The sequence below is a fragment of the Phoxinus phoxinus genome (assembly GCF_949152265.1).
Source record: "Phoxinus phoxinus genome assembly, chromosome: 24".
In the NCBI taxonomy this organism is placed as follows: domain Eukaryota; kingdom Metazoa; phylum Chordata; class Actinopteri; order Cypriniformes; family Leuciscidae; genus Phoxinus; species Phoxinus phoxinus.
Genome location: NC_136899.1, coordinates 3,648,986 through 3,673,652, shown reverse-complemented (window position 1 = coordinate 3,673,652; position 24,667 = coordinate 3,648,986). Strand labels below are relative to the sequence as shown.

General features: G+C 37.6%; 1 protein-coding gene across 1 annotated transcript; it reads left to right on the top strand.

Moving 5' to 3' along the window:
• Positions 1-109: 109 nt before the first annotated feature.
• Positions 110-24,328, top strand: wdr90 (WD repeat domain 90). Its single transcript, XM_079601486.1, has 42 exons — positions 110-369; positions 1,028-1,122; positions 1,247-1,423; positions 1,559-1,697; positions 1,812-1,982; positions 2,124-2,250; positions 3,214-3,281; positions 3,364-3,482; positions 3,584-3,799; positions 4,050-4,115; positions 4,277-4,345; positions 4,900-5,010; positions 5,551-5,696; positions 7,855-7,912; positions 7,983-8,101; positions 8,297-8,458; positions 8,655-8,785; positions 9,576-9,692; positions 9,782-10,017; positions 10,167-10,309; positions 10,864-10,994; positions 11,168-11,298; positions 12,151-12,312; positions 12,389-12,517; positions 12,596-12,726; positions 12,825-12,859; positions 14,312-14,416; positions 14,485-14,717; positions 14,824-14,926; positions 15,013-15,134; positions 15,554-15,710; positions 16,757-16,947; positions 17,040-17,208; positions 17,299-17,428; positions 18,475-18,643; positions 18,784-18,906; positions 20,229-20,409; positions 21,004-21,134; positions 21,408-21,551; positions 21,729-21,848; positions 23,702-23,786; positions 23,868-24,328. The coding sequence occupies exons 1-42, from the start codon at positions 357-359 to the stop codon at positions 24,023-24,025; spliced, it is 5,523 nt and encodes a 1,840-aa protein (XP_079457612.1). The 5' UTR covers positions 110-356; the 3' UTR covers positions 24,026-24,328.
• Positions 24,329-24,667: the final 339 nt, after the last annotated feature.

Genomic DNA, 24,667 nt, shown 5'->3' with positions numbered 1-24,667 from the left:
TATTAAAATATGCTTATAAATAAGATTAAAATGTCTTTATCTGCATTGTCTTTCGCAGATTCACATTTGTAGGGATGATGACGTAGGCCTGACGTCATGCCGTTCGAACGCGTCGCGGCGGTCTTTGCAGCGCGAGGAGGAGAGCGGTTCTTCAACAACACAACAAACTCGCAGAGACCTGCAAACCCCTCAAAACATGTTTAAAATCTAAAATTATGATGAACGATGAACTACGGTGGATAAAACCTTTCTGGACCCGTAGGAAACGGACGTGAATTGATTTTGTTTTTGGTAGTTTGTGAGCTACAGTTCGTTAGCTGTCAACAGGTGAATGATCTGTGAAGTAACGTTAAACAATGACTTCCAGAGGTAAGATTACATTACCTATTGAATCACTTCACTGAGTATTAAGCACCTGAAATACACCTGGACTAAGTTATTTTTTTTAAGACGGAAGATACTGTATATAGCACAATATACAGTATAGCAGAGCACAATATCCAATACATACAGTGCAGTAAAGTGTATAACTTATTAATGTTATATACCATACATTAGGGCGTTTCAATCTTTTACATACCATGGACACCCCAATGTAACCAAACTAAAATAAGCCAGCTATGTTTTCATGTGTAAATATCCAGTTTTATTGTAAATAAATTATATTATAAATATGTGTACAATATTATTAGGAACATATTTCGTTCATTTCAATATTTTTTGCATTACTGTACTGTTAGGGTTTGGTATTTTATTATTTAGTTATTTATTTAATGTATTCATTTATTTTTTCATTTATTTTAATACATTGTATTGTACAAGTTACAATCATTTTTCATTAATTCTTTGACACTGCTTTTTCCATAAACGTTTGACTGGACCCTCTAGCTCTCCCTTCGGCCCCCAGTTTGAAAACTCCCGCTCACAATGCTTTTAACAATGTCCAGCACACACATGCATGGAGGAGTGTATCTAAATAAACATCCAGCAGTGATGAATGATGATTGTGTCTGCATCTCTCCATCAGCTCTGTGGCAGCAGCCGTATGTAAACGTCTTCAAACACATGAAGATAGAAGAATGGAAGAAAGTCAGCAAAGAGGGAGACGTAATCACATACATGGTAGGAGGTTCAATCCTTTCTCGTAATGCTTTAATATAATGTTGTTGTTGCTGCACAGGATTCTCATTAGCATTCATTACCGGTATATGTTGTTTGGTATCTATCATGCTGTATTGTTTATTAGGATAAGAAGCTGAAATGTTCTGTGTTTCGGATCCGTGGCTCCGTTCCGGCCAGTAACTACATCCTGCTTCCCAAAACCAGCAGCCAGTCTCTGGGTCTCACTGGCCAGTTCCTCTACCTGCTGTTCAGACCCAGCCCAAACAAACACTTCATCGTGCACCTGGACATCACCGCTGAGGTGAAGAGTGTAGTTTTAAATGCTTAATTATACAGACTTTCATGTACATCTCTATGTTTTCAACTTTAGTTTTTATTAACAATAACCAAACTGTCCTGTATATCACTATATATTCTTGCTTTGTTCATCATTCAGGAAGGTCAGGTGATCCGTGTGTCGTTCTCTAACATGTTCAAAGAGTTCAAGTCCACGGCGACATGGCTGCAGTTCCCTTTTCTGTGTGGAGCTGCACACTGTTCAGTGTATGAGAATACAGCCAGTACTGCTAAACAAGGTAGACATTCGTTGTTTTATGATCGTCTCACACATGTTGGTTTTTATTAGTATGATGTTTTCTAAATGCAGCAAGCGTTTTTTGTGATTACTGATTGATACTTGTGCACTTCAGGTTTGGTGGGCCCAGCGCCGCCGAGCACAAGGTGGACGTGTTTGACGATGGACCTACGTTACGTGCTCTCGGTTTATCTGAACCGAACACACAGTCACCTCAAGAGCATCAAACTCTGTGCCAATATGTCTGTTAAAAACATCATCACCAGTGACCTGCTGTTTGACCCTGGTACATTTTGACTTTTACAGTTGCAGATTGTGAATTGTATAACATTTAATGTCAATCTCGTAAAGCGTCTTTGAGCTCTGGAACAGTGCTGTGTAAATTCAATTTATTATTATTACACTTTTTTTTTTTCTTTTTTTTTAGGTGTGTCATTCTCTGAGTTCAGGCAGTCCGGTGTGATGTTGCCAGATGGCACTGCCCCGATGCCCAGAGAAATGTGTTTCCCTGTACCCAAAGGAGAGAGCTGGCACCACTTATATGATTACATTAGGTGAGTGCCACTACTTTGGGAATGCACATTTCCTGTTAAATAGACACCTTTTGAATATTTTGAATAGGGCTGTGAAACGATTACCGGTAATTGCGATTAATCGTATTCAAAATAAAAGTTTGTTTTCACATAATAAATTTGTGTGTACACGTGCATGTATATATTTAAGAAAAATAAGTTATTTTGTATATAAAATATTTATATTTATATATAATATAAATTTTATATAAATCTATATACAGTATATACATGCAAATATTTCTTAAATATATACAAGCATGTGTGTGTATTTATATATATATATATATAAATATAAAATAGTTAAACAGTACACACACATTTATTATGTAAACACAAACTTTTATTTTGGATGCGATTAATCGCAATTAATCGTTTCACATCCCTAATTTTGAATTAGCTTAAAATATTAGTTTGTCTCGTGCTTTTGACATTTTTATTAGCTTTTTTAAATATTTCTATAGTATAGAGCTTTGAATAATTTTAGCTTTAGTCATTTTAATTATGAAAACGATTATTTTTTTTATAATTATTTCAATTACTGAAAATGATTTTTAATACTTTTAGTTTGAGTTAACTATAACAACACTGTCATGTATACCTGGTTGATGTAAGTCTTCCGATCTACCCATGCATGTGCTCTTGTTTCCTGAGAAATTTAGTGCTACTTGTTCACTATTTAATAAGCATATTTTTAATAAAAACACTTTTTACCAACAACATCGCCCAAGTTCCTTGCTGACAGCATGTGCATATGTCTCATTTTAGTGACATTTCTGATTAAAACATAGTCCAGGGGTGAGAATAGGAATTTGTGGAATCAGGAAGAATACTAATAGGAATATTGATGTGCATATAAAAATTTGTCAGTGATTCACATATTAATGTTATTTCATTGTTTCAGAATGTATATTGCAAAAACAGAACATCTTGTGTGATTGACAGATTTCCCTCAGATGGAACAAAGTTACCATTTGATTCCATACAGAAAGGTTCCAACAGTGCAGCTAAAAGTGAGTCTTACACATGTAAACACACACAGTTGCACACAACAACGTACATTTTATCTGATGAAACCGTGTGGTCATTCTGCAGAAGTCTCGACTGAAAAGAGCCCTCAAAGAGAAGAGAGTCGCATCGTAAGCCTCAGTAAACCTGTACAGGACCGAGTCTCCCTCGTCCAGCAGATCACCACCCCAAAATCTGCAGTGTTTGTGTGTGACCTTCAGTTGACCTTCATTCAAATGCAGCTAATGTTGACACATACAGGCCCTAATGGCTTCTTTCTCCCTCTTTCTTCTTTCTCTCTGTGTAGAGCACTAAGCAGCGTTCGCTGATCCAGAAAACGCAACTGCCTGAGCTGATTTATATGAACTCTGGAGGCTCAGAGAGCCCGGGGTCACCAGGTCAAAGTTCGCAGGCAGATGAAGAGGTCACAGTAGTGTGTGCTGAGGATGCTGGAGTACACGTATATGCCCATTGCGAGGATGACGTCTATGCCCACATGACTGACAGTGAGGAGGAAATCACAGTAAGTACTGGAGATACAAGATCGGCTTCTTCAGTTGATCCTAGCAATCCTAACAAAGGCAAGCTAAGAAGACGACAACTGGGTCTTACTTTGAGTCAACATTAAATTAAAATGGACCTTCTTTTACTTTCATAATAAATGTTCCTTTGCACTTTCCTCAATGCATGTTTTTGCAAATGAACAATTTGTGACATATGCTTTTTAAAAGCATAACTAATGTGAATGAAGCAATCTGAATGTTTCTTCTCAGGTCATTAATGCAGCATTTCCTCGACCTGTCTCTCTGTCTTCTGACCAAGCAGTGAAGCTGCCACAGGTTAACCATGCATAAACACACTTATTTATCCCCTGGACAACACAGACTAACAGAACATAAGTGTATGCTGAAGAAAGGTTTACATGATTAAGCCTGTTCATTATATCTTCAGCATTTTTTGTGTGCTATGGTCATTTGAAGGGTTTCTGTATATATTTCAGAAGTTGTATCCTGACCCCATTCTGAAGCTAAACAGAATTATTGGCTTCGGAGGAGCTACAATGAGATGTGTGAGTGATACACACACACAAACACAAACACACACACACACACACACACACACACACACACACACACACACACACACACACACACACACACACACACACACACACACACACACACACACACACACACACACACACACACACACACTAGGATGTAACAATATATCATCTTGCAGTAAAAATTCAATGCATTGAACAGTTTTTAATAATTTATTATAATTACTTTAATAATAACCCAGTGTTCTTGTAGGTTTATTCTGGCCAACTGAATGTGTTTTTACTGAAGAAACATGAAAAACATCTATGACCTGAATAAACCTACTAGAACATTTTGCAATGACCTAGATAACGAGTCTTCACAGACATATCTACAGTTCTTGAGTCTGTGAATGTGAAACCAAGGGACAGGGTAAATTTCCCTTGTCTTACATTTGTGTCTTCTACATATTTTTTACAAATATTTTTCGTACCAAAATTATTAGAATTATTTTATGATGCATTGCTTTAATATCATGAATATCATATGGTTGATTTCTTTGATATTGTCCCTCTCTCAGGCTGTATGGAGCTCAGATGGGCAGGAAGTTGTGTATCCCTGTCATGCCATTATCATAAGCATGACTCTTTCCTCCGGACAACAGAGATTCTTCATCGGACACACAGATAAGGTCTTTCTCCCTCACGCACACACTTAAAGAAAGATATTTTTAATGATTTTACCATTGTTTAGTGGTGTTATGCATGTGAAGGAAAGTCATATTACAATAGCAATATGAGAAAAGACACCTATAATTAATATTCTTAATAGTTTTAATATTTCTAAATTAAACATGTAAAAAATCTATTAAATTCTTGTATAAACTATATGTATAAATTATTAATAATAATAATATTAGATTTTATTATGCATGGTGGTATTATATAGTAATATTAATAATATATAAATATATACAAAGAATATTTAAAATATATATTATTATTATGCTAAGCTATGTAACAACTTGTCACAATAGTATAGAGTCTAAACGATGGTCACAGTTGTTGTGTGTGTCGTTTATTGTATAACATGGTTCATGTAATTCATATTTAGAATTTGTTTTACAATAACAGTGATCATTTCATTGTGCATTTAAGCTACAGTTAGGTTAGCTGGCCTTGATGTATACCTGTTGATGTATATCTGTTGATGTATACCTGTTGTTTGTCAGGTCTCATCTCTGGCGTTAAATGCCAGTTCTACGGTGTTGGCATCAGCTCAGACGGGCACAAACAGTCTGATTCGTCTCTGGAGCTACAGCGGAGGAGTGTGTCAAACCATTATTCCTACACACACACATGCTCTGAATCTGCTTAGGTACACCAAACACACACATGTGCAACCAGGGGCGATTCTAGGATTTTTTCAACTGGGGGGCACAAGAGGGGCCACAATTATTACAGAGGGGCCACTCTTATGTTGTGTATTTATGTAGAACTGTAGATATCCAAATCATTTCAAGTTCAGTAAGCTTTAAAATCAGCAATAAACAGTGATACCCTATTATCTTTTAATAGCAGTTATTCACTGCTCTAAATCAAAACAATAAAATACAATTTATATTAACTTTTCACTTTACAAAAGTGAAAGAAAAACTGTAATAAATAAAATAATCCAATGTATTAGTGTGCAACTCACAAATAATAATAGAATAGCCTTATTTATATAAATGCATAATTATATGAATCATTCATATAATAAACACAATTAATGAATTCATATAACTGTAATAAAATTTTATATAATAAATCTTTTTTCCCCACATCCTATTCAATTAGCATATCAGCAGTTGCAGTAAATTTGCATTGATGAATAGACCAAATCTACTTATGTCGAGGAAGGCTAATTAGTCTTGAGCATATTGATTGTAAAATATCATATATCAATAGGCTACTTTGTTAGATAGCTACTTTTTCAAAAAGGTAGCTTTAGTTTAACGTAAAATATGTGAATTCTAGAAACAGTTTAGAATGGCTTAATTAATCCAGTGTTATTTTAGTATTAATTATTTATTTAGCTATTTAACCCTTATGTGCTGTTGGGGCTGTTTTCAGCCACGAACATAATGAAAGGATGATAATTTGAACAATGCACAAGGGTTAATCATGCATTTTTATTTATTTATGATTTTTTTTTTTTTTGAGAATGTTTCTGGATGTCATCAAAGGACGTTTTGTCACTTCTGTGAAAACACAGTAGCCTACACACTACACACCAAATTTGAGACTCATTTCATTAACTTTGTTTGACACACGATTCGCCTGATTGTGCCACACAGCATAGCAAAACAAAACTACAATATCTTGTTGTACAACAAGAAAAGTAAACATCAAGATATAGAAATTACATACAACTCTATTTTAGCCTCACAACTGTAATACTGACCAAACAAATAAACAAAAACAACAACAACAAAACCACTGTCCTACAGACTAAATACAGTGGATGTAGTTCATGTATGTGGCTTATAATAGGTTTATGTTTCTGGTGTTTACCCAACAAACAATATTCGTAGATTCTCCTCTAACGTTACCCATGTTGTTCCGCGTCATGACTCATGCGGTCACCCGCGGTTACGAGTCATCCAAAAATATTTTTAATGATATTCGGGTCGCGGTCGGTCGGGTCGTTTGAAATAAAGATGCCAATTAAACATTTGTCATTTATATAGTAGGCCTAGACACAATGTTCTATGAAATACACAGGTCTACTGCACTTTATTGGCTGAATAACTGCGCGAGGATGACGCACAAGCTCAGTCTGCAGAGATGAAAGTGGGAAATCCTTATTTACCTTTTGAATGTTGAGCGCGTTATTAACTTTTGAATAAAAGCTGACGCGGGACAAAATGCCCGATTTCCCAACACGTTGAACTGAGCAATGCCATTGTGCCATTTTAGGCTACTTTTAAACGCATATAGCTCAGTAATGTCAGTTTATTATGTAGGCTATTTGCTGAGAGGGGGGCGGGGGGATTTTTGTTGGGAAAGTCGGGGGAGAGACGCACAAGTCGATTAGACTGGATAAACACATGCATCATCTTAATTGTTAATAAAATGAAACGAAATAAATGAATAAATCAAGCCTTTATTACAAAACACTAGGCTAGCCTATATCATACAGCATTCAGAAAAATGCGCACCCCTAGTTCCTCCGTCTATGGCCTAATGACGCTACGATGAGCATTTACTAGCTTTTAAAAAACGCGAGTCAGGAAGCGGGTCGGGTACAATATTTTCTTTCTTTTTTTTTTGCGGTCCGAGTTGCGGGCGGGTTAGTTGAAAACGTCGGTCGGGTGCGGGTTGTTTATACATTGACCCGCGCATCACTGGTGGGGGCACACTGGGGGGCCAATCAGTTTTCAGGAGGGGCCAGTGCCCCCATGGCCCCTCCCCTGTCTACGCCACTGCAACGCAGTAGAATGGCAGCTGGATCTCTCAAGGCCCATCAGGTGATGTTGTTGTTGTTGTTTTAGTTTCTCTCAGAGTGGAGGAGTGCTGTGTGGCGTTGGGAAAGACAGTCACAACAAAACTGTGAGTTTTTGCTATACTGTACTTTTTTTATTGTGAGTGTTTTTATTAATTGTTTGATTTGCTTGTTTAGACGGTGATCCTTTGGAACACACGGCGTGCGGCAGAAGGAAGTGTTGTTCCAGTTTTAGCTAAAGCACACACAGACGTGGACATCCAGATGATGAAGATAGCGTTCTTTGATGATACACGGTGCGCATACACACTTGTATTGTAATTATACCTAATCTAAACATGTTTGAGGTTTAATGTGGAGTGGGATTTTGTTGTACAATATGATCAATATCATTAGCGGGGATACTAGCTAATGTTATTAACCTCAATTCTACTTCAGTTTTTAATCACATTGGCAGATTATAGGTGTATATATTGTGTTTGTTTGTGCAGTATGGTGTCGTGTGGTTTAGGTAACGTGCGACTATGGCGTGTGCGTGGTGGTTCTCTACGTTCCTGTCCTGTGAATCTTGGACAGTATCACAGTCTGGAGTTTACTGACCTCGGATTTGAGCAGGGACACTCTCAGGACCGTCCGGTGGATGAGCGCACACTGTGAGTGCACAGAAAAATGTGAAATCATGACCAACAAACTGTTTAAATAAGAGTAATTAATGTAACTGTACAGACCTGCTGATATATTAAAGGTTTAGAAAATTCTTTCATTAATTACTCACCCTCTACTAACTAACTCTTTTATTATGTCATTTGATCTTGAGCTCGTCCTGACGTGTTATTGTGATTGGAGCAGGTTTGTCAGCAGTAGGAGTGGTCACATCATGGAGATCGACTATGTTGCCGTGGCGATAAAAAACATCAGGAGGCTCCTCCCAGCTCAAGAAAGCCACGCCCACCAAAGAGAAAAACAGACCTTTAAAACAGGTGAAAATTTGTGTTTTTGATCATGCCTCATATCATTCCTCATTACATCTCTACCTGTTTGTTTCTTGCCTCCCCAATGTTCTCGTCAGTATGTGTAAAAAAGGCCTTAAAAAAAGTTATATTATTCTGTTCTCTCTAAGGGTGTGTCTCTTTAGACCCCTCACTATTTTATTTGATTTCGGATTTGATTCAGGGAATTCAAAGCTATTCTTAATTCATCCCAGTTTTTCAGGTACAGTAAAAAAAATAATAATAAAAAACTATGTAATTTGCAGTCTGGTGTATGGTGGAATTGACAGGAAGTGACACGTTTTACACTGTGATGCATTACTAGCGACATATTTAATATGCCATTGAGTTCTAAACATGCTAGAAACATGCTAAAACATGCTAGCAACACTTATCTGAGTGATAACGCATGTTATTATCCCCATAATGAAGGACATTTTTGTAACTGACTTTGACATACTCCTCCTATTTTTACCTACTTAAATGCACATCGCCCACCGTGCTCTGTCTTCCTAAAGCCACCGGGTGGCGGTGGCACGGGTGTGAGGGCCCTTTCATCGCTGCTTGCAGCTTTAATTATTATTATTGTTAATTATAATTGATGCTCAGCATGTATACAATATCAGCTACTAAATTAAACTACATTTTAGCAATATTCTGTTACATTTGTTTATTATTTATTATATACTTGTGTTTACATTTATTTATTTATTATTTGAATATGTTTGTTAATTATTGTTTGTTTGAATATATTGACTGTATTATAAATATGTGTTTTCAGGTGCCGGTATTGCGGTGAACAGCATCAGTGTGTGTGCCGAGTTCTGTGTGACCGGTTCAGAAGATGGATTCATGCGTCTGTGGCCTCTTGACTTCTCATCAGTTTTTTTAGAGGCGGGTCGGTACTCCCCTGTCAATCACTCTCACAACCAATTACCTTGCTTACAACTAACTAATGATTAACTGAGAGTTTTGGTGTGTTTGTAGAGCACGAGGGTCCCGTCAGTTTGGTGTGTGTGTCCTCGGACGGCTCGAGAGTTCTAGCGGCCACAACCGCCGGGAATCTTGGGTACCTGGATGTTGGAAGCCGTGGTTACCGTACATTGATGAGGTCACACACAGGGAGTGTTTTGGGCTTCAGTGTGGACGGAGTTAGACGGCGTGTGACCACCGTGTCCAGAGACAGCACTGTACGGGTGTGGGACATGGACACCATGCAACAGGTCATTTATGGGAATGTTTATCATTAAAGCATATGTGCTTTTGCATACTGTTTTGCATTATGCACCAGACGTGCGCTGATAATACCATAAGTTAATAAGTTAATAAGTTACAATAAGTTAATATACTCGGCCTCTAATTCATGTTTCAGCTTTATGATTTTGTCTCTGATGATGATGAAAGTCCCTGTTCAGTTGCATTCCATCCCAGCATGCCTCTCTTCAGCTGTGGATCGAGCTCTGGAACCGTCAGAGTGTTTGATATTCAAACGTCGAGCTTAATCGCCCAGCACAGGTACATGCAAACACTCTCAAATACGCATTTGTCCTCACAAGCACTCTAGTCTGTGTAGCGTAATGTCTGTATCTCTACTGATGATGCAAAACTTTTATTCAGCAAGGATGCAGACATTCAAATTAAATTTCTTATGTTACAAAATGATATAACATTTCGAATAAATGCTGTTTTTGTGCTTTCTGCTCATCAATGAATCCAGAATACACAAAAATATTAATACTCAAGACTCGAGTAATGATGCCGAAAATTCAGCTTTTCATCACAGGAATAAATTGCATCTAAAATAGATTCAAATAGAAAACAGTTATTTTACATTGTAATAATATTTCACAATTTTACATTATTTTTTTTCTGTATTTTTGATCAGATAAATTCAGGCTTGGTGACCAATGAGCATTAGAGACTCCATTCAAAAAGTTTTTACCGACCCCAAACTTTTGAACTGTAGTGTATATAGTAGTAACATTATTATTTAAACTACAAGAAGCTTATGTATGACATTCATATTCCTCTTAAAAGTGTATTGATTTGATTTGTGTGTTTGTTTGCAGGCAGCACATGGGATCAGTTGAGAGTGTGATATATTCTCCTGATGGTCAGTGTCTGTTTAGTGCTGGCGCTCTTGGATACTTGGTGCTTTACAACTCTTCTCAAAATGACCATCATGTGGTCCGTGTTCTGGGTGAGTAAATGGACGCTCTCTCAGCACAATATCACATGTATGATGACAGTTCCCCTTCAGATGAACTACTCTGCTTTCTGTATTTATTTGTAGACATTCTTTTCATGAGAACTGAAATATCCAAAGGACTATGTGGAAGCAGCATTCTGAATTATTGATATATTTTGTCTAAGGTAATGCGGTTGCACGGGGTGTGAGTCGTGGCCCGGAGACTTTGGCCGTGAGTTCTGACAGCCGCTGTCTAGCGCTGGTCGGACCGACCGAACACATCGTCACAATCATGGAGGCACAGTCACTTAATGAGGTACGAAACCAGAGCTGAGATTTACTACTTGCTTGACACACGTAAGAGCACAACTTCTGATCCCATCCTACCTCTCCCACAACAGTTTCTGAGATTTTTTTTTTTATAAATCAGTAAATATTAATGAATAAATAAAAACTGAAAAAAAAAAAGCTCTGTTGAATTGGGATATAATCAAAATCTCACCTTTTGTGTGTGTTGTGTTTTTGTTTTTCTTCATTTTATTATTTCAATAATATTATATTATATATTTATATTTTGAATGAGCTTTTTAGTCATCATTTTAATTTTAGTTTTAATATTTGTATGTGCTTTTGTCAGTTTTATTCGTAATATTTTATTTAACATGGATATTTTTATTTAACATTGAAGTTTAAGTTTTAATAATTGTATTACTTTAACTTATTTATTTCAGTTAGTTGCCATTGCCATTTTTCAACATTCCTTATTAAAGATTTTTTTTTAATCTAATATTTATATTTTATTTTATTTCTGTCAAAGAAAGCTTGGTAACACTTCAGTTTAGTGTCCAATTCTCACTATTAACTACTTGCTTATTAACATGCATATTACTAGGATATTGGCTGTTTATTATTACTTTATAAAGCCCATTTTAATGCCTTATTCTGCATGAGCATATTCTACATCCCTAATCTTAGCCAATACCTAAACTTAACAACTACCTAACTATTAATAAGTAGTAATTTGGAGTTCATTGAGGCAAAAGTCGTAGATAATAGTTAGGTAATAGTGAGAATTGGACCCTAAACGAAAGTTGTGACCCCAATTTAACAATTACAACAGTATGACATGCTGTACATGCTAAATAACATGTGTTTCTGTGTGTGTCAGTTACTTCGGGTTGATGTGAGCATTCTGGATGTTGAGAGCTCAACGCTGGACTCTGCCCTGAATGTGTGTTTCTCCCCCACGTCACTGTCACACCTGCTCGTCACCACCTCGGCCAATAAGATCCTCTGGATTGACACACACACAGGACAACTTCTAAGACAGGTGAAAGACTGAAGGGCGAATACGTTCCGAGAACATTAAGTATCACATATTGGAATCATTATTAATGTAATTACAGGTGTCTGAGGTGCATAAGCATCCGTGTGTGTCTCTGGCTGTGAGTGAAGATGGCCGTTATTTGCTGACGGCCGGTCAGAACTCACTGAAGGTGTGGGACTATGACATGCACCTGGATGTCAATTCACAGGTATGTTTGTTTGAACACTGGATTTGATGATGCGCAGAGTACATAATGAGATCAAGAATGTGTGTGTTTCTCCTTCAGGTGTTCATCGGTCACTCTGAGCCCATCAGACAGGTGAGGTTCACGCCTGATCAGATGGGCGTGGTCACCGTAGGCGACGCCCTCTTCTTCTGGGACTTCCTGGCACCCGCACAAGAGATTTCACACTGCAGGTAAGACCTGCGTTTTCCATAATACTGTACATGGGTTTAATCTCCTCTTCAGTTATTTGTGTTGGTAACTACGATTTTTCTTTCTCTCTTCCAACCAGGTCTCTAGCTATAGAGGTCTCCCCTCATAAATCAGGTACGATAAGCTAAATATTAACTTTGTCTCTTGTTATTGGAAGATTATGAATTTTTAGGTCAATCTTACAAATCACCCGAAAACAAATTAATAAAAATAAATATGATAATTTGCATAAAGAAAATAAAGCCTGTTTATATGACCTTCAAAAAATATTTAGCATTTTAACAATTAAGCAGATTGAAAGTTTTTTTTAAAATCATTTTTATTTGATAATTTTATGATTTCAAATTTTAAAACTAGACTTGATCAAGTGGTCTACACCAGATGTCGTATGGGTCACACAAGTTTGACCCATGTTTTTTTGCTTAAAGGTGTAGACCCAACTTTATGCATGTTTTGTAAAATTCCCTTATCTGTCAAACATATTTTATTGGATTGTCCTGGACTTAATACAAGCAGAATGCTTCACTTAAGGACATATTTAATGAGATTATGCCTGAAAAGGTTTTGGATTTTTTATCATATGTTAATTTAAAAAATCTTGTATAATATGACTTGCTGTTTTTTTATTGTATTTATATGATATTTGTATTTTTGTAATTACATTTTTGCCATGAAAATAGCTTTGAATGCTGACATGGCATTAAATAAAATAATCTGAATCTGAATCATATGATTTCAAGATGAATGACGCCGTGCGTATGAGCCAGCTGCAAGTTTTTATCATGTTTAAAGAGATTTTTAACTAAACACTAATCGATGGATGAGTATGATGATGAAATGGGTGAATCTGTGGTAGTTTCAGTCACTGGCAAAAACTTGTCATCAACCTCATAATTCTGCCCGCTAAGACTAAAGAAAATCGTTACAGTGGCAATGACAGGATTTCGCGAGTAGCATGTAAACACAACAGTAACAATAAACAAGTCTTTAACCAAAAACCTATAAATAATGTTGCCAGAAGAGTAACAGAGCAGAAGAAGAGCCCTACGAGCGAGATACAAGAGCAAGAGTGAGCTAGAGATGTAGGAACTCTCCAAGCATTTATACATAGTTTCAGCTCAAAAGCATCTATTCTAAGACTCCGCTTTAGTGTCTTGGTATCAAGTATGCAGAAATAAGGCAAAGCATTGTGGTTTAACCACTTTAGCAGAAGAAAGAGCCAAAAAAGCTGTATCTTAATTCTAAGAAATGTAATATTAGGCATATAACACTTTGCAGAATACGGAAATAAATTGGCATGTCTCAGCTTTTTGGAGAAGCAGCCACAAAATATAAACATGTACATTTTCAGAGTAGAGGTGAACTGAATGTCTTGTCTGAATTGAACATGTAAATATGAGTATATGATATTAAAATATACAATAGACAAAAAGCACAAATGGATTAATACAAGAATAATATGTTTGAAAGAATGACTCATAGAAACAACCATAAAAGAATAATCATAAGCATACATTCTTTTCTTATACATCATACGATGATCCTTAATGAGCTCCTCTTGTTCAGCTCACAGTTGGGTGGAGCTAAATGGAGCTGAGCTGTCCAATGAGAGTCCTCGAGAGGCACTATTTCAGCCTTCTTCACCACCGCCTGCTAGGAAGGACAGTGAAGGTATGTGTTCATGAGCATTAGACCTCATCCATGTGTCAATATTTAATCTCAGACACTTTCTCCTCTAGGTTTCCTGTGCGATTCTACAGCTGAACTGCAGCTCAGTCCCACAGCAGGACACGCACACTCCCCTAAACACACCTCCTTCCTGAGAGTGACCGAATGGGTGACGAATGAGGACACGCCCACTATCCCAGCCAACCAATCAAGGACGGAGAAAATACGAGATGGTCACATGGCGATCCGTCCAGACTGCTATAAACACTTCACTCCACGCTTTAAGACTTCTGTGATAGATCAGGTGTATATTTTTTTTATCAATTATTCATTAATATGTTAATCTCAAAAGTCAAACTCTTTTGTATACTGTGTCTTTCTCTTCTCCACAACAATCATTCACTTTTTAGACCGTAGTAGCTCCGCCCTCAGGACAGGCGGGCCTGAGTCTAAAGGCTGTGATTGGCTATAATGGCAATGGTCGTAACAATATGGTCTGGAATCCAGACACGGGTAAATACTATCTTAAGTATAAACTCTTTCATGGTCTCCGTCACATAAAATGCATCTTTAATACATCTTCTTGTGTGTGTTTGCAGGTTTATTTGTGTACTCCTGTGGGTGTGTCGTCGTCGTTGAGGATCTTCACACAGGCTCACAGAGACAGTGGTTCGGTCACACAGAGGAGATCTCAACGCTTGCTGTTACCCATGATGCACAGGTACCACACAGGCATGATTTAGTATTATACTACAAATATATACAGGTGGAACTCGAAAAATTAGAATATCGTGCAAAAGTTCATTTATTTTGCTGCATTGAGGCAGTAATTCATGCAAAAGGGGCCCAAACCAAGTACTAAGTACAAATGCATGATTATACTTTTCAGAGGGCCGACATTTCTCTGTATTTAAAATCCTTTTTTTAAAAATTGAATTTCATGTAATATTCAAATTGTCTGAGATTTTGAATTTGGGGTTTTCATAAGCTGTAAGCCATAATCATCAAAATTATAACTTTTGCAAAATATTTCAATTTTTCGAGTTTCCTCTGTTTTCACCAGTTGGTGATGCTTTACTAATGATTGTTAGCAGATATTAGGAGCCTCAGAGTGAAATCTCTGTCTAATTTGCTCGGCAGACGGTTGCATCTGCATCAGGGGGCGGAGCTTCACACAGCAGCCTCATCTGCATATGGAACGCTTCAGACGGTTGCTGTAGAAACCGCCTCTCCTATCACAAGGGGGCAGTGCAGAGCCTTACGTTTTCCAGGGATGACATGTACCTCCTCTCAGTGGGTCAGTGTTTAATATTTTTCATTATGGGTTCATGTTTTTCCCACTCAGCACATGTGCTCCTAATTTAAATGTAGAAATGCATAAAGAACTTTAGGGGTGCAAAGAAAAAAATAGTTTTTCCTTAATAAAGGGATACAAGAAGACATTTACAAGCAAAATTATTTAATTTATTTGGATACAAAGAGTACACTATTTATTTCATATTTATAGAATTGTGTATTTAAAATATTTAATTAAATGCCAGATACAGTTTATTGTGTAACTAAAATAGCAACAATAACCAGAAAAATTTGTATTGCATAAAATATGCATTCTTATATGCACCATCCAAAACATATTACAGTATAAACACCATAGACATTGTCAAAAATCTTAAGCAATCGCCTGATATAAATATGCGTTATTCATTGATTGCGAACTGTGAACTGCAGCGCTTGCCTTTATTTAATGAAATTATAGCATTTCTGTTTTCTGACCCCAAATTTAAGACCTCTTAAAATTATAAAAAAGACTTCTGTTTAACCATTCAAGATGTTTAAGTCTTTTTAATTTTGGAAAGGAAAAATAATCTGAACAGATGACTTTCTAAGGACCCAGGGGACCTACTTTTTATTCACACACATGCTTCTAAATATATTTTACAGTTTTCACACATCTATTTTTAGTCTCAAATGCAAGTGAAATGCTCGCACTGTTGAGCCCTGTTAAATACATGATGCTGTAACAAACAAATATTGTGCCCATTTTAAGTCTTTAGTAACAGTCGACAGAATATTATATACTGGGACAAAACAACAAAACAAATCCTGGTTACTGTAGTTACGTTATTTATTTATAATATTAAAATTAAGATAAATTGTAAATTAATTTGAAAGGAATTTTAGAAGGAAATAAACATGTCTAAAAGTTTTCAAATAAAACGAAAATCTAGAACCACATTTTATTCCTCGCAAATCAACTTGACTTACTTTCTTCAGTACAGACCGATTATAAATCTTGTCTTTATGATGAATCATTTGTAATGATGTGGTTTAATATGCTCTTAGGTGATTTTTCGGAGCCGGTGGTGGCGCTGTGGAGCACTCGATCATTTGAGCTGCTCTGTACCGTTCAGATATCCGTCCCGCTGCATGATGCTTCTTTCTGCCCGTTTACTGCTAATGAGCTGACGCTCGTCGGCAGCAGTGCTGTTGTTTTTACTCACATTCAAACACGCGATAACGGCACTGAACTTCAGGTATGTACTTGCACTGTATGCATGAAAATAATCCTTATGCATACACCGTTGCAAAGAAATAAGTTGGTAAATATGCTTTCCTCCTTATGAAGGTGCAGAAAGTGGGCTTACCGGATGCAGTGGGGCAGGCAGAGGTGACATCACTGTGCTATAACACACACCATATCTTGTACACGGGCACAAACAGCGGCCACGTGTGTGTGTGGGACTGTAACACACAGCGCTGCTTTGTGACCTGGGAAGCAGATGGTGGAGAGATAGGTGTGTGTGTGAGAAGTGTGTTGATCACATGTGGCTCGTTGGGAAACGGGAAGTGATCATAATTAAGTGTTTTTGTGTGCACTCGTGTAGGTGTGGTAGTTTGCCGTGGGAATAAACTGGTCACTGGGAGTAACACCAAAAAATTGAGGCTGTGGTCTATAGCTTCAGTCCAGAATCTCAGTAAGCCAAATAACAAGAGCAGCGCAGGACAGGATGATGGGTAAACATGCAAACACTCACTTTATCTCCTTCAACAATGCTTTAGGTTCTCTCTGTATATACACACTTCTGTTTGGTTTGGGGTCGGTAAGATTTTAAAAAAGGTCCCACTTTATATTAAGTACAATGTACTTACATTGAAATTGATAATTTGATACAATGGACTTGTGGACATGTACTTATATTTAGAAAATACCTGCATGTAATTACACATGTAATTAATTGATGTAATTACATGTATAATTACACTGTTGACCTTCCCTTACACCTTAACCCAGGGGTCACCAAACTCGGTCCTGGAGGGTCACTGTCCTGCAGAGTTTAGCTCCAACCCCAATTAAACACACTTGAACCAGCTAATCAAGGTCTCACTAGGCATACTAGAAATTTTCAGGCAGGTGTGTTGGACCTGGTTGGAGCTAAACTCTGCAGGACAGTGGCCCTCTAGGACCGAGTTTGGTGAGGTGACCCCTGCCTTAACCCATCCTTAAACCGACCCGTACCACCAAACCTGTCCCTAATCTTACTTGTATCACACCTCAATAACAGCAAAAGTGTTTTACAATACAACATGAACACAATAAGTACATTGTACTTATTTTTCGATGTAAGTACATAGTACTTAAAGCCACTTAATTTAAAATAACTGTTTTCTATTTGAATACATGTTCAAATTAAATTTAAAACTATTAAAAAATTTTTTTTAAATCTTACTGACCCCAAACATTTAAATGGTTATGTATTTTACACATGGAAATCCATTTCCATCTCAGTAGAATTTCTTTTAAATGTAATTGTGAGGTGAACAATTACAAAGTTACATTGTGTGAAAGTCACAACTGTGAGATTTAATATCTCAATCATGAGAAATAAAGTTGCAATGCAAAAATTCAAAGTCAAAATAGTGTCACGTTGTGAAATATAGTCATAATTATGAGACATACATTTTGTTTACATATTTTGTCCTAATTATTACCATAGAAAAAATGTCACTTTCACTTGTTTAAAAACAATTAAAAAGAGCTTCAGTTGTTTTGAACCCGGAAGAGCTCAGGTGCAGCTGGAACAAGAACTGCTGTTGGATGGGACGGTGGTCAGTGCCGCGTTTGACAATGCCATGGACATGGGGATTGTGGGAACGACAGCGGGAACCCTGTGGTATATCAACTGGGCCGACAGCACCAGTATACGTCTGATCAGCGGGCATAAGAGCAAGGTAAATTTTATCCCTGCCAATCTGATTACACCTATTTTTAGCTGTTAAGTTCATCCAAAGCAAAACCTTCCAGACTCAGAAAGTTGAAATTAATCTGAATCTGAACCTGAAAGCAGCTTCTTCTACTCAAACTCCCCCAGGTGAACGGAGTGGTTTGCAGTCCAGATGAGAAGCATTTCGTCACGTGTGGGCAGGACGGCAGTGTGAGAGTTTGGGCACTGCAGAGCCACGAGCTGCTGGTGCAGTTTCAGGTGCTGAACCAGGTGAGGAGAAACACACTGATGCTGTACAGGTGAAACTCGAAAAATTTGAATATGGTGCAAAAGTTTATTTATTTCAGTAACTCAACTTAAAAGGTGAAATTAATATATTATATAGACTCATTACATGCAAAGTGAGATATTTCAAGCCTTTATTTGTTATAATTTTGATGATTGTGGTTTACAGCTTATGCAAACTTTTCACAATATTCTAATTTTGAATTTGGGGTTTTCATAAACTGTAAGCCATAATCATCAAAATTATAACAAATAAAAGCTTGAAATATCTCACTTTGCATGTAATGAGTCTATATAATATATTATTTTCACCTTTTAAGTTGAATTACTGAAATAAATTAACTTTTGCACAATATTATGTTTTATTTTTTGAGTTTCGCCTGTATGTGTGCAGGACGCCACACTTTAACATTAATTCATAAAACACTTTGTTTTCTGCTGAAGATGCCTTGTGTCTGGGATGACAACAGTTCTTCATAGTAGCCAATCATTACTCTTTTTTTTAATGCGCTCCTAGATTTTTTTAAAGGCTTTCCAACCTACTTTTGTGCATGAGTTCGTACTGAATAATGTCTCCACCTCAAACAAGATTTATAATGCAAATTTTATTAAAATTTTGATAATTCAATCCAGCGTTTTTAATGTGATAATCCAGATTTCGCATAAGTCGTTTCATAACCTTCTACTTTGATGTATAGTACTGTTCAAAAGTTTGGGGTCAGTACAAAAAAATTATTCAGCAAGGATGCATTAAATTGATCAAAAGTGACAGTAAAGGCATTTATAATGTTACAAAAGATTTCTATTTAAAAACAAAATGCTGTTCTTTTGAACATTCTATTCATCAAATAATCCTGAAAAAATGTATCATGATTTCTAGACAAATTTAAAGCAGCTAAACGGTGTTTCAACATTGATAATAATAAGAAATGTTTCTTGAGCAGCAAATCATCATATTTTACTGATTTCTGAAGGATCATGTGACACTGAAGACTGGAGTAATGATGCTGAAAATTCAGCTTTGATCACAGGATATAAATGACAACTTAAAAAATATTAAAATAGAAAACAGTTATTTTAAATTGTAATATTATCTCACAATATTACTGATTTTACTGTATTTTTGATCAAATAAATGTAGGCTTGGTGAGCAGAAGACCCTTCTTTCAAAAAAAAAAAAAAAAAGCCAAACTTTTAACCGGTAGTGAAACACTGCTAATGATTTTTTTTAAATCTCCTGTCAAACTCTTCCATTGCAGTTATTGTTTAATTGTGTGTTTGAATGTGGTGATTTCTCTGTATTGCAGAGCTGTGAGTGTGTGTGCTGGACTCCGCCGAGGGGGGTGTATGAGCCGAGCGGCCACACGTGTGTTGCTGGCGGTTACAGTGATGGTACTGTGAGGATCTTCTCTCTGGAGTCGGCTGAAATGGTTCTGAAACTGCAACCTCAGCCTGTGTCTGTGTGTGCGCTGCAGTACTCGCACTACGGTGAGAGAGAGTGTGTGAGAGACTCGGTGTCCTGTGTCTGATCGTTTGTGTGTTTATGTTCACTATATACACGTGTGTGTAGGTCATGTGCTGTTGTCTGCTGGTGTGTTTATGTTCACTATATGCATGTGTGTGTAGGTCATGTTCTGTTGTCTGCTGGTGTGTTTATGTTCACTATATGCATGTGTGTGTAGGTCATGTGCTGTTGTCTGCTAGTGTGTTTATGTTCACTATATACACGTGTGTGTAGGTCATGTGCTGTTGTCTGCTGGTGTGTTTATGTTCACTATATGCATGTGTGTGTGTAGGTCATGTGCTGTTGTCTGCTGGTGTGTTCATGTTCACTATATGCATGTGTGTGTAGGTCATGTGCTGTTGTCTGCTGGTGTGTTTATGTTCACTATATGCATGTGTGTGTGTAGGTCATGTGCTGTTGTCTGCTGGTGTGTTCATGTTCACTATATGCATGTGTGTGTAGGTCATGTGCTGTTGTCTGCTGGTGTGTTTATGTTCACTATATGCATGTGTGTGTGTAGGTCATGTGCTGTTGTCTGCTGGTGTGTTCATGTTCACTATATGCATGTGTGTGTGTAGGTCATGTGCTGTTGTCTGCTGGTCGTGATGGTCTCATTACCGTCAGCAGTCCTGCCACTGGAGTCACTGTACGCACCATCAGTGACCACAAGGGGGCGCCCATCACTACAGTGCAGTGCACCAGCAAACAGGTTTGTGCATGTATGCGTGTCCATGGTTTTCTGTTTTGCAAGGCAAATGACTCAACATTATGATGGAATTATGATGGAATTGTGGACCATACCCAAAAAGTATTTGGTTACTTAAGTCACTAAAAAATTAAGACACTAAAAAAATGCATGAATTGAACATTAAAAGTGAACATTAGCGAAGATAAAAGATCTTGCAGCATTATGAGACACAAAGATACATATATGTGTGTGTGTGTGTGTGTGTGTGTGTGTGTTGATATAAATGTCTTCTAGTATAAGGAGTTTGGTCTGGAAGGAAATGAGCTCTGGTTGGCCGTGAGCTCAGACAGGCGTGTCAGCATCTGGGCTGCTGATTGGACGAAGGATAAATGCGAGCTGCTTGATTGGCTGACATTCCCAGCACCCACCCCACCAGAGGTGATTGACGCACTGAATATTCATGAGCATTAACCCAATAAATATATCCCGGACCTCGTTCATATATTATGTAGTTACACTTTGTCTTATTGAGCTGCTCTGATCATTCAAAGGTCACTATTGTAGTTGAAAAGCCTTAAGAAGTAACGTTTGGTCCAACTTTGTCTTTTAAATCAGGATGTGCTTGCATTACCTCCCAGTCTGGCAGCGTTCAGCCCCAGTGAGAGAGGAGTGGTGGTTTACACCGGCTACGCTGTGGAAAAAGAGATCATCTTTTACAGTCTTTATAAAAAACAGGTACCAGTACTCACACGCTGATGGACTGATGTAAAACAACACATTTACTCACTCTCTGCCTTTATAACCGTACACCTCAGTTGTCTCTCCACACAATTTCACTGGCCAATTGACCGTTCGTAAAGACCCGCCCCCTTTATTTACTGTCGCTATGTCCGCCAAGCTACGCCGCTCTCACGCCACACCATGTTCTCACGCAGTGAGAAATACATCGTGGAGCAGAGACGACACTGACAACACACTGACAGACACAGAGCAGGTTACTTTTAATATGAAACAAAGTCTCACCTTTCATATTTGGTCATTTTTTGAAAGAAATGTAAACAATAAATACCGTGTTCTTTAATGTGTCTGACAGATCGCTGTAGAGCATCAGGTAAAGCTGCTCGTGAACCGATCATCTCTTCCTTCTAGTTCATGTATAGCATCAAATAAACAGGAATGAACATCAGAAGGAATGTTGTTTTAACCGCGGAAAGGCGTCAGTGCACTCCGCTTCTCAAGCTCAAATCCTCCCATGTTAATCTACTAACTCTCCTGACTGCTTTGTTGGACAAAATGGCGGATGGCGAAGTATGATTGGTCAGATCACCTGTCAATCAAGCTCCCTGCGAAGGGTCAATAGAGAGCCTAAGTCCCTCCCCTTCCGGTGGACCATGGGACTTTATTTCGGAAAAATACTGTATGGTAGTCAATGGCGAGAGACAACAAGACAATATTTTGCTTTACTGAAGCTAACGTTACTGAAGCTAACTTTACTGAAGCTAACGTCTGTCATGTTTTCTATAGTCTTACGTTATAATCGTAACGTTACGCCGTGATGCCGGAGTGTGTTGTACCAGACTGCACACACACGAGCAACGGTGACGTATAGTGCGAGACGAGAGATGTAGTTCATTGAGCGATTTTCACATAAAACTAAACGTTACTCTTCTGTTTTATGACAAACTGCGACTTTCTTGACTTTCATAATTATATTTTAAATGGACAAACCTCATATGTGTAATTCAGGGCACAGTTCAGACGGAATAAAAAGATTAGTTGTCTCTCGCCATTGACTACCATACATATTTTTCCCGAAATAAGGTCCCATGAGCCGGAAGCGGAGGGGCGGGACTTAGGCTCTCTATAGAGCTGGTAAGTCCCGCCCCTTCCGTAAAACCCCGCTGGACCTCAAAGTTGAAAAACCGTCAATGCAAGTGAATGGGAGAAAATAATTATTTTCTGGTCCCGTTTGAATTGTGCCATGAATGTGAACATATGTTGTCTGTGAATTTTTTATATAATCTTTCATGTTACAAGTTTGACAGTATATGTTATGATTCGTCGGCTAGCAGTTGTGGAAAAGACATAACGAGAAAGACTACATGTCGCCTATGTGACGTCACCCCATAAAGTTGACTTACCCGTGGTTTTCGCCAACCTCAACGATTTTGTCCTCTCCCTGAAAGAAGGCGGTGAAGTGCACCAAAGACAGCCATGTCTAGCGGGATCCGTGAGCTAGAGCCGTGAGCTAGTGGTGTTGACGTTTCAAATGCGTCGAAAGCAGCGAAGAGTTGTAGTCCACAAAGTGCTCTCACACAAAGTCTACCCGTATCAAACTTCTACCCGCTAAATTGTAGCATTCTTCACACGAAAGATTATATAAAAAATTCACAGTCAACATATGTTCACATTCATGGCACAATTCGAACGGGACCAGAAAATAATTATTTTCTCCCATTCACTTGCATTGACGGTTTTTCAACTTTGAGGTCCAGCGGGGTTTTACGGAAGGGGCGGGACTTACCAGCTCTATAGAAGTCATCCTGAGAGATTGTGAGACGATGATGCATTGGTGTTTTGTCTTCTAGGTTTTGAGGACGATCTCTCTGGCCGATTGGGCGCTGTGTCTCAGTCTGTGTTCGACTGGAAGGCTGCTCGCTGTTGGATCAAACCGTCAGTGTGCCCGTGCCGCTTAACTTACAACAGTCTTTTAAAAGTGAAGCGGTCATCTAACAGCGATGCCTTGTGTTTCAGAGCGCGTCCTGAAGCTGATTCATTCCTCCAGCGGTCGCTTTCAGGACTTCCCGTCTCATAGTGACTCGGTTCACGTGTGCAGCTTCAGCTGGTCTGGATCTCAGCTCTTCACTGCTGCTCATAATGAGCTCTTACTGTGGGCTGTACACGGCTTATAATGCTAGGAGACACCCATGCTCATCCGCAGGGTTTAATGGTTTGGATTGCAGTAGTTACTCCCATTTCAGATTTGACTTTTTTTGTTCAGTAGAAATGTTGCATTGATGCAGTTCTGCCATGTTTTGTATCCGGTTTGTATGAGTTGGACTTTTATTAATTAACAGTTTTTGTAATGTTTTTAATATTTTTTGAATCCATTGTACTTTACTAATACTTTTTACACTGTTTAAAATAATTTTGCTAGTAAGAAATACCCTGAAATTTTCATGCACTTTGATAAATAAAATTCATAAACAATCTGAAGTACTCGTGTCTGCATTAAATAAAGCCATTGACACACAGTTACAGTAAAACAACCTTATTTTTACACTTACAAAATTACTTTCATTAATATGTCCTTAACAAACATTATATAATGCAACACAGACATTTGGCTCATCTAAATTCAAAGATAAGAATATAATATAGTTCTTTTGTTTTTTATACTTGTTTTGTTTTTTTAAAGAACATTTCATATAAAATGTTAGTTTTTAATATAATGCAGTATTATATGATATGAATGATTAATGCGTTTAATGGAATTATAAAGTATATTTCCATAAATAACTAGCAATATAGGCCATTATATTCAAGATATTATT

Excerpts from the sequence above, each read along its gene's own strand:
- wdr90 (XM_079601486.1), top strand. Across the intron at positions 10,995-11,167 it reads TCATGTGGTCCGTGTTCTGG|GTAATGCGGTTGCACGGGGT; the intron begins GTGAGTAAATGG and ends ATTTTGTCTAAG. Across the intron at positions 16,948-17,039 it reads ATAACGGCACTGAACTTCAG|GTGCAGAAAGTGGGCTTACC; the intron begins GTATGTACTTGC and ends CTCCTTATGAAG.